Raw genomic sequence first — 11,498 nt, forward strand, 5'->3', positions numbered from 1 at the left:
TTGTCTCTAGTTACAGGCAGTGGAAAAGGTAAGTGTGAGGCTCCTTGTACCCACAACTTTCTTTGTTCCTTGATAAATGGGTCTTGGAAAAGCCAACCACTATTCATGTGTTAATCGCATGATCGGTGTTCCAAGCTCATATGCACCGATGCTCACTGTGTCACTCTGCTCCTTTGTGGGTTTTCAGAGAACAGATTGAAACTAAAGGACTTGGCCCACTTACAGCTTAGGCCTTTACCTCCTTTGGAGCCTGTACCGCACTACCACTAGTTTGGTTAAGGAGTTGAGCGCACCCATCACAGATGGACACATCCCCACAAACTCAGTCTTTTACTCAACTATTTTTTTACTCAACAAGTCATAGGATGACAGTCTCATGGATATTTGATGAGGCAGAGGGGATCTTATGGCGGAAAATTTTTCTAACTGCAAGTTAATTTTTTATTTTTTATTTTTTTTTTTTTATGGCAGAAACACCACAGGCAACATTAGGAAGATTGCTTAGAGTTTTCAAGAAAAATTTCTCAGAACTTTGTTACTCAAAAAGCAAAGATTTCATATGCAACAGCACTAAACCCTTTGCTGTAGTTGCAACTAACTAGCTGCAGCCACAGAAGAGTAAACGGATCAGTGATTTAAGTCTATAGCATCCCTGAAGATGTCGATGAATAATTCGCCAAATGTATTCTTGGATCCAAATGCAAATCGGTTTCAAGTTAACATAATTAATGAAAGCCACGACAACAATGAAACATCCCAAGAGGATGTGGGCTCTGACCCACCACATTATGAAGAAACATCTTTTACTGATGAAGCACATAACAGACTGAGAATCAGTTACAGACCAGGAAAAAGAGAATTATATGACAATTTTCTTCAAAATGGAGAGAAAACAGAAGCTAGTTCACATCCCTATGATACTCACACTAAAATGTATTATCTTCAAACTTTTGGCCATAACACAGTGGACCCAGTTCCCAAAATTGATTATTATAGAAACACTGGCAGCATCAGTGGGAATAAGCTCAGCAGACCAAGCTTATTAGAAATTCATGAACAACTGGCAAAGGTAAGTGGAAAGGCAAGATACAAATTTTCTCTATTCCATTTCCAGGCTGTTAATTCTGTTTATTAATATAAGAAAGTCCTTAAATTCATGGACCTTAGCCAAGAGAAAAAATACAAGTAATCACTTACCATATTTCCTTTCATAGCTGCAGTATGTTTTCTGCCCTGTACTCTGCTCAAAGCAAAGATTTTTATTAAATGGTGATAGTAATGTACTTGATTAGTGGGAAAACATAGCTTAATCTTGTCTAAAAGTACAGAACTACTGAATCTCTTCTGTTTCACTTAACATTTAGGACAGCAGATGATGAATATCAATTCATAATTTAACCAAGCTACACAATTCACACTTCTTGTAAACTTGAATTTAATGTCAATGCATAACTAAGTTTCACAGATTCCTCAGTCGTATTCATTTACATATAAGTATCATAAAAAACATTATGTGCAATAAATGCAATTTCAACTGATCAGAAACCCAAAGCACAACCTGTTTATTGCTGTAACAAACCACTCAAACAGCAGAAAGAATTCAGAACAAGGGTGTTGAGGTTGAAAGTGTTTGTTCAGAAGACAGAGAGCAGACAACAGATTTCAGGTACTGATTTAATGAATGAATTTGGGCCTTCATGCTCATTATACCAATGAATTTGGAGAGAATCTGAAAAGTTTCTCGAATGACTACATAGAAAACATTTACGGAGGAATAATATGGCTAAATTCCTCCTGATCTGTCACAGAGAAGAGCTGTTTAAGACTTTGCTCGTGTAATAGATGGGACTATATCTGTGTAAAATACACTTACAGAGCGAGCTGCTGAACTGCATACAACTGACTAACCTGCCTTTGAAAGATTTTTCTAGGGCTGTATCTCCTCCCCCCTTCTGAGCGGACCTACTTTTAGTTAACATCATGTAGAAGTCTGCTATTGTTACATATGACAGACGGATTTTATGGAAAAAACTTCCTCTTAGCAGACTCCTCTTGTTTGCTCCATTTTTTTTCCACACACACACTACAGTAAATGAATAATCAAATACTGAAGCATGCCCTCTATTATGACAATCCCCACTTTGTCACCCTCTGTGGCTACTTGCCAGAAGAATATACATTGGTCAGGCATAATCCTTTGGGGTTTGCGCATTCAAAACTTCCCCAAGGAAGAATTTGAAAAGTTTGTAATATTAAGTCTCACATCCCAGATTTTCACTAACTTCCGTGTTACTGCCTCAGATAGGCTAGACAGGTGAATTTTGCTGCCTATTCACCTCTCTAGATCTTTTAAGGCTTGATTTCCCTGTGTGGAAGGATCACCTCCATGCAAAATAAATAGCGTGGAAAGCTGTAATGAGAACTTCTGGGGACAACAACGACTAGATTAAGCACTTTGAAACAGTAAAACGATTAAAAAAACCTCCTGCAAAACAGTGGAATAATATGATACTCTCTTGGCTTTGGTAAAATTAGACTGTGACAATACCAAATTCTCTGTAAAAAGCAGAGGAGAGACACAGGATACACCTACTTACAGATTTAAAATCAAACCTTTTTTGAGATTCTTAATTGTACACTTGTCAGGGCAGGGCAGGGCTGGAGAGAGATGACCTCTATAGTCAAACTCAGACTAAAAGTGTCAATATGCAGCAAAAATTCCTGTTCTGTGTTGGGCAAAAGTGAAATAAGAAATCTCCAGAGGAAACACACTTTTGTCACCATTCCACTCAGTTTTACATACTCCAAAGGTCTAAATAATATGGACAAGCACCTGATTTTTGGGTGCTGGCACGAATCTTGTTCAAACTCCAGTTTTCTAGAGATTACCTGTCCTACGGAAGGTTAATATAAAGTAATGAAATCAAGCAAAAAAATAACCGTTAGGAAATTAGGACCTGATTCTTTAGGACAGCTTTCTAGTTTTAGCTTGACTTATTTAAATTAAGGTTTCCACGGACCTGCATAAAATGGCTTACACAGAAAGGTGAAACAGGTTACTTGGGTCATCATTTATTCCCAAAAATGAATGCAAAGTGAATGTGAAAAGGGAAGAATATGAATTTGGTATCCCTACTCATTTGCAGATGTATAAGCTGCTACTCAAGGGACTAAACGCATTTTCCTGCCCAGAAGAAACTTCTTCTTATAGAAATAATTTATTTTGGTAGTGGCCAGAGAGGAGAAAACCAGTGTATTGGCTTTGAACATAATGCTGAATGATCATGCACTGAACACTGGCATATTAAGGAATTTTCAGTTTTGACCACTGCCAGAAAATACAGGGGTTTTACTGTTGCATCTCCCAGTGTTTTTTTTATTTTAAATAAAATTAGATAAATTTGTTTATGTTTTTTAAGGCTTTCACTTAGAGAAGATTAAAAAGAAGACAGATTCCATCCCAGAATAAAATGAAGGGAAAATTGTTTCACAGGTTGGAACTCTTAGGGAAAAGAGCATCTAGCTTGGCTGTTCCCAGACTTTTTCTAGTATACAGCTTACAGAAGGATAATCTTATGCCTCTCAAAATAGGAAGGTGAATGTCAGAGGTAATGGGATTTTTGTTACACCGGCAACCTGCTGTGCCCTTATGTGAGTTGTGGCCCTGGCCTGCGAGCCAGTAACCACGGCACTGGAACAAACGACTCGACATTAGCATGGCTGGAGTCTATTCCTGGCTGTCCCATGGACTCACTTTGTGACCTTGGACAAATCACTTCAGTCTACAGAGCTTATTCGGAAGAATAAACAAACTCGAGGTCACCAGATAGTAAGATTAGTAGGGAAGGGAATTAAGACAGCGTGAAAAGCACCTATCAGGAGGCAAAAGCAGTATGTGCAGCTGGATCGGGTGCCTATCAACCAGCCCCAGCATGCAGCAGGCCCCTTAGCCACCACTAAGGAGGGGATGAAATGCCACACAGAGTATGTATGGCGGTTAGACTAACAGCCCAAGATGCAGTTCCGGAGAAGATGCTTCATGCCTTTTTACTTTAACACTAAAATCTGGGTTTACCACACCATACCCCAAGGTAATCCCGCCCCCCTCACCCCCAACTTTTCTGAAACACAAATTGGTGAAGACCACTGTCCTGTCAAAGCCCGTTGCCACATTCTGATAAGAAGCAACATATGTTTGACTTCAGACTGCTAAATACCACATAAACATTCCTGTTGTGCTTTGATGCCAGGCCTAACATCAGAAGATAAACATTAATATTTAATACACATTTTTAATATGTAATTTTTCAAATGTCAGAATGCGAGGCAGGCTGAAAGGAACTTCAAATACCTAGTTCCCACACTGCTGAAGTCAAATGTGTGTCATCTTTTAGCACGACATGTCAGGTTTTGCACACATTAAGCCACAAATCGCCAATTAAATCCCTAAAAAATAGTCTAAGTGCTATTTCACAGCTGATGGCTAGTGATAATTACTCGGGCCTAATATTTACCCTACATAAGAAATCATCTAACCTTTCTTCATCTTGGCTATTCTCCACACTTGTTACAGAGATTTGATGAGCTCATCATCTTTAGCCCCAGGAGAGATGAAGAGTAAACTGTTCTGAAACAAGGAAAGGAAAATGTTTGGGGTTTCTTGTTCAGGGTTTTTTTTTGATTCATTTGGTTTGGGTTTTTTTTTAAAGCAGTTAACTTTTTATTTTGGTAGCTTTTCAAAATGTTCTGTCACTTTTATTCCACATCCTTAATGCTTGAGTAGCACAGGTACAGCTACTTGGTAAATAACCAATCATTCACTAAAGCACACCAATTTAAAATGCATTTATGGAAGGTTTAAGGCCATAATTTATGATAATGGCACAGAGAGCACAAATTAATTCAAAGTACATAGGAAACAACTTGTTTCAAGTACAAAGACTAAACTCTTTTTTTCCTTTTTTGTCTTTGAAATTCTAACCACTGCAGCAAAAACCCCTCATATTATTCTGCTAATCTTCCTTAACTCACTTTAATCATTTGCTGTGTTTTGAGTAAAACAAGCCATTAGTATTTTAGCCTAAGAATTGTCAAAATTATCTAAGCAACTCAGGAGCTCAAAGTCACAGGCTTTCAATAGATCTTGTATTCCCATTTCACTTAGGGCCAAAAGGGTTATAGGCACCAAATTTAATCCATGTCGAAATGTATTATCCGGTCACTTATTTCTCATTTGTGAGCACAATCCTGGATTTACTGTGTCAAAGGCACTCTACAACCTTGCATCATAGTGGTTAGAGCCCCCATCCATGAGGGTGGAGTCCAAACATTAACATAAGCATCATACAGTTGGTCTTTATGTCTGTTTTGGTTTTGTTTGTTGCTTTTTTTTTTTTTTTTAAGTCCATGGACAAATACAGAAACACCCTCGAAGCTTAAGCAAGATGGAGAAAACCCCTCATATGTTTCACAGAATCACAGACGTTTCACCTCCTTGACATGTTTAGTTAATCTGGAAATATCTTCATTCCCCTTCAAACCCTAAAAGCATCTTGATTCCTCTCCAGAAGTGATACACGCTCCCTCTGCTAGACTATGACAAGGTGATATGGTCCTTCCTGAAGGTCTTTGCAGAGGACACAGACAATTCCTGGCAATAGTTAACCTAATGCCAACTCCTCACAAAACCACTCCAAAGTTAGTATTAAAAAAAATAATAATTAAAAGGAAGCAAACAGCAATGACGAGTATCAACCTCAGTACCATGACTAATTCCTATTCAAGCCACAAGAAACAGATCATAATGTTAAATTGCCTCCAAGACTCTGGGGCAGAAGAGCTGAAGAGATAAAATACAGATTTATGTCTGTAACTGGATGCGAACAATCTAAAATTCTGGGCTATTTCTTCAGGTTACACCACAAATATGGCAATTCCTAATCCTATCTACTATGGTTATACCAGAGATGGCTAAACCATAGAAAGGATTATTCATTTACTATATAATTTAATACACTTCACTAGCATTTCTCTGACTCTTTTCAAGAATATGTTACCCATTTGCTGCTGCAAATATGTTTGCACTTTATCCAACAGAAAACAGAGTTCATCACATAACTTTGCCATGCAGCACTCAGCTAGGTCTCTTTTCACTACTGGGCAATTTTCAGTTTCTACACTTAGTATTATTCATATATTTTTGCAGCACCATGTAGAGGCCAACCACAAGACTCTCATTATGTTAGATGCTCTACTGACATATCAACACAACATACACGTTGAATACAATACACAATAAAACCAATTTAGTATCAGATAATAACGTATTTACTGTGCTTAAGCGATTGTCTTATCTTTTCTTGCTGTTAGTAAGTCCACCTGCTGATGCCTGGCGTGAGCAGAATATTGCGCTCCAGAGACAGTAAAACCTGATCTTCTTTGAAATTCCTTTATTCGATGTCTCTCTTATGCAGCCAGGTGTCCTGTGTTTGGCACAAAAATATTTGTATTTGTTTTCTGTGTGATCATTCAGAACATAGCTGTGAGCACCGGCTCAGTCGAGAGAGTGGCTAATGGAGAAAGCACCACTGGAGATGAGACAGCAGTCAGCAAGGAAGAAGAAAACAAAACAGGATTTGTCAAGTTCGGATGGGTGAAGGGTGTGCTGGTGAGAAACATATCTGCATTTCTAAAAAAAATAAAAGTAAGATTAGTTCTGCAACACTAAAGTCTTTCAAGAAGTAAGAGAGGGAGGCAGACTTGAGGGATGTTTGGGGTGCTTTTTAAAAGCCTGAATGCTTTTATCACCCTTCTGGTTGTTAATACTACTTCCAATGTTGCACTAATGCAGTATTTTTTGTTTAAAACCTAGGTAAGATGTATGCTTAATATTTGGGGTGTGATGCTTTTTATTCGACTTTCCTGGATTGTAGGTCAAGCAGGAATTGGTATGTATCTACTTAATTTAATTTTAAACAGTGAAAGAGATAAAGAAGATAAACTGTACATGATCATGATTAATATATAATCTGAGATGTGCACTTGCATGTTGAACTAAATAATTTTTTCAAATGCTTGCCAGAGTAAAAGATGTTAATTCTCCAAACTATTGGAATTTTCCAGACTCACAGCAAATTACTGCTTAGAGGCATAGATCTGTTAACTATGCATATGATCATCACATATGAATATTTCTAAGCTTTAGTGAGATTTGTATTTAGATTCTGCAACAGATGTAAACTTCATGATCTGGGCCAATTTCTAATATGTGCGTACAGAGTTAACCTTTAAGAGTTCACACTTTGCTTATCTGTGAATCCCAAACCTTGTCATCTACATATTAAAACCAACACTTTTTCACACTTCTCTGCAAAGATGAAAACAGAACTGGAAGGAGGTCTCATCTCATCAGGATTTTGTTATTTTTAACTATAGCACAGCACTAGATACAAGGGTACTACGAAACAGTAAGTTTTAAAAACTGCTACAGCTTTTGTGTAAATTAACCAAGTACCCTTGATTGTGTGCTCTATCTTTGCTGCTTCGTTGTGCAGTTCCATTAAGCCAAATCCCAGCTCCCACTCCTTGGGTGACTGGGCCCTGAGGCCTCCATCCAGTATGTTGTTGAGTGTTCAGTGACACCGGTGAGAGAATCTCTGGCGGAGAGAAGAGCAGCTCAGTAAGAAGCAGTGTAGTGGGGTAGTACAACTCCCTTTCTCAAGCTGCTGCTCTGGGGAAGCACAGAAATGTGAACTGCGACGGCGGTGTCACTGTTACGTGATCATACAGTTTAGAATAATGGGGCCCTAACCTTTGACTGGCACCCAGGGCTCATCAAAAACAGCAGTCCAAAAGGTTGAATGGCAAGCATTCCAGTATGGATTCTCACAGAATGGGAATATTAAGTGGGCACAAGCTGGAGTCCAAACTCTGGCCTTAGGGTGTCAACTCTCCTGGTCTTGGATAAAACTCAGTGTTCAAATTCAGGCTGAACATAAATATCATTCACTTCCTTGTTAATGGAAGTGAAACACTGAATCAACTCCAAAAGTTTTGCATGATTGAAGTCTCATTTCCAACAAAATACAGTAACTTCACAGAAGTTTCACTTAAGCAAGACTGAGTTTTTTAAAAAACAGAAGTAAATAAAATGCTTATTAAGAAAAAAATCCAGCCGCAACCTTAGAGAGACACAAATAGGAAAAAATAATCAACCAAACCAATAAAAGAATCAGACCCGAGTGGAAGAACTTTACTACTTTAGCAGTGCTCCACGCGTAGCTCTAGCACTGTGCCTGACAAAGGGGTGCTTGCTGATTTTATGATGCATACCAAATGAGAGCATACAGCCCAGGGCACTCATAAGTATATGCCTTGCCATGAAAATTCTGCATCTTAATATTGCCAAGACTTTGCTCTGGGGTTTCATGCAAAATTAGTTTTTAAGGGCAGTTTAGTAACTTATTGAGATCATCAAGAAGTATTACTTTGTTTTGAGGTGTGAGAATAGCCATAGGCAAGAGTAATTCATTTTAGAACAACTTATTTAGCAGCCATATGCCTGGTTTTCAATCTCAACTTTAATCAGTTTTTAACATTAATTTGCACCAACATCAGTTACAGCCTTTCTGCTTTCACATTTAATTTTACCATTTTAATTCATTGATAAGCAGACACTCCTTTCTTACGGTTTATTGCTCTGCTGTTGCTTTTCAAAATTGCATGGCTTATGTAAGGAAGTTAGTTTTACTTCTGAAAATGAGACATCAAATTCCATTTGAATAATTTCCCAATGCATTTTCTGAATGTCTTATAAGCAATGAGCTTTAAGTCCCTAGCCAAGCTGCTTAAGGAGAACAGTGATGGACGCTCATCATCACGAAGGCTCTGGGATTTCATTGGGTACTGCTATTAACATGGAAATTAAATGAGTCACTTAAACCACCATCTGGGCACCATTTATATTCTCATCATTAGAGGGCAAAAGAGAGAAAACCCAATTATTTCCACATCCTCATAGGTTGTCTTGGGCAAAAGCTCTTACAGGGGAAAAAAATAACATTCCAACAAGGTGCTCTGTTTATCATCAGCTGGGAAAAAAAGGGACAGTATGGTCCTGACAAGATTCCAGGTCCAAAACTAGTCTGGTATTTCCACCTAACATCTGGGGACTCTCTGAAGTCTGTATTTATACCTATACAGGGAATGGTTAGCCAAAGGCAGGGAAAAACACCAAGTTTATGTTAACTGAAAATCTGGCCCCTCATATTACAATGACATTACAGCAATGTTTTGGTTAAGTCACTTTACTTTATGTACTTTTCTTCTTAGATCTTAACAAAATTTTTTATTAACATTAAAGCCTTCCCAAGCAGATATTACTCATTGAATTAGCAAGATATCTGATGCTATTTATCATACAGATGTTAACATGAATTATGAAAGGCAGTAGAAAATCCTGGAAAAATACTCCTTAGGATGCACTTGCACTTACCAAATAATTTTAAAGCTATTTTTAGAATATTGTGTCTAACTTATTCAATTTAAGAGTTAACAGCTGATTAAAAGTCATATTCAGCCACTTCTCTGGCAAAAATTTTGCATGGTTTAACCATATCCTTCTATGTAATGGCAGCTGACCAAAAGGAATGACCATATAGATGTTTTTTTGTTATACAGACCTGCATACAAAATAGGTGCATGACTAGCTATAGTAAGAGTTCAGAAATCAATAGGATAAACATGATTTATGGCTCAAATAATTTTAAATATTCTACACTATATTATGTATCATTTATATCTCACACATTGCATTGTTCTATCTGAAAGAATTATGATAATGTGGCTCTAATTTAAGCAGCAAAGAACATTCATTCAGGGATTTGATGTCTATAAACATCCAGTACGAACTGAAGTCAGGAATCTGATCTGGAAGCCAGAAGGTAAAAATACAGCAGATAAATCAATATGTTTGTAGTACTTCTAGCTAGATGTCAGTGGTAGGATCCAAGTTTCAATTTGGACGAGCCCTGGTCAATAAATATTGCTACAAGCAATGTATAATCTTCAGTTCCACACTGAAAACCTATGTACCTTACAGAAGCAAGAGAGCTATTGCGTAAGGATTAGCAAGTTCAGATAAAATTAAGAGCTGATTCCATGTTTGGTGCCAAACTGTAATTGTTTCTTTTTCTTTTTTTTAAAAAAAGTTTTTTTCCTTTCCATTCATAGATAGAAATGGGAAAAGAAGCAGTAAAGTTGAGAGAAAAATGTCAGTATTATTTCTTCACCTGGCTTGAAACAAGAAAGTATTCTGAAACTACAGGGCCAAACTCTTCTTGGTAGTGCCAGAAATTGTAACAGAAGCAATGGCTACGATTGTAGCTTGGGAGGTCCAGTTTGTACACACAGGAAAACACCGGTCAGGTAGGCTAGCTCTGGAACACGTAATCCAAAGCGGCTGTGGGATCTTTGTTTATGGAGGTTTTCAAGACCCAGCTAGCCAAAGCCATCACTGATTTAATCCTGTGTTGGCAATAGTCCTGCTGTGACTGGGAGGCTCAGCTACAGACGTTCAGAAGCCACTTCCACCCAATGTTTCTATGATTCTAAATCATACTAGGTACCTCCTACTTGTACAGTTTCTAGTACAGCTTTACAAAGTTAACAGAAACCTGACCATATATCCAAAGACTGGAAACATACTCAGAGTCTTACTCAGCCTGAAACCCAGTTCATCTGTAATAAACACTTATCACTCATCTTCAGATATTTGTTTAATTATGCAATTTTATGATATCAGCTAAAAAAAATATTCAAAGTTCTCTAAGATTATACATTACAGGTCACCTGTTGAAGTAAATGGCATCTAAAAAGCAGTATTTCCATTTTAAAATGTTTGTCTTTGGTTAAAGTAAAACTACTTTTTGCAGGGAAACAGGGAGATGAGGACACAGTGGGGAAGCACAGCACCCGTTAGCTGGGCAAGTAAGGATGTAGAAGGCTCGCATTCAGGTCTTGTCTCTCTACCTGATAGATTCTTTGTCCTGGTGCACTATGAAACTACACAGAGTCTTTCTCTGATTCAATATTTAATTAACTGATCAAAGACAGTAGCGTTCTTACAAGAGCTCTGGTTAATGTGTCAATCTCTTAACTTAAACAGCCAGGATGTATATTAAGAGCAAATAGAAGCATCCATGCCAAGGGACATTTGTTTGCTCATTTCCTGCAGCCTTTGAAAATCATGAGAACTTCTGGCTAGGGTACTCCTACCAGAAAGAATCACTGCTTGAAGACAGATGGGAATAATTTACTACCGTGACATGGCCTCCTTGGAAATGTTCTGCAAACTGCAAGTGGTCAACAAACCATCTTTTCAGTTTATTGCTCTGATTCTGGCCTGAAAATCCAATTTAAAGAGAGAATGATTTGTAGGAATCATGGAACATGAGTAAAATACTTTATCTTCTTATTACTGACAGGTCTTGGAGTATTCA

The 11,498-nt window shown here is 37.8% G+C and overlaps 1 protein-coding gene across 1 annotated transcript in view; it reads left to right on the plus strand.

The window, feature by feature from the left end:
* Positions 1-658: 658 nt before the first annotated feature.
* Positions 659-11,498, plus strand: part of SLC12A1 (solute carrier family 12 member 1) — a gene marked incomplete at its 5' end in the record, with an annotated part of 45,600 nt that continues 34,760 nt past the window's right edge. The window contains 3 exons of the mRNA XM_080396358.1: positions 659-1,069; positions 6,533-6,667; positions 6,872-7,021. Of these exons, the coding sequence (XP_080252484.1) occupies positions 659-1,069; positions 6,533-6,667; positions 6,872-7,021 (696 nt within the window). The remainder of the gene's footprint in view (positions 1,070-6,532; positions 6,668-6,871; positions 7,022-11,498) is intronic.

This window comes from Falco punctatus (assembly GCF_963210335.1).
Source record: "Falco punctatus genome assembly, chromosome: 7".
Classification (NCBI taxonomy): domain Eukaryota; kingdom Metazoa; phylum Chordata; class Aves; order Falconiformes; family Falconidae; genus Falco; species Falco punctatus.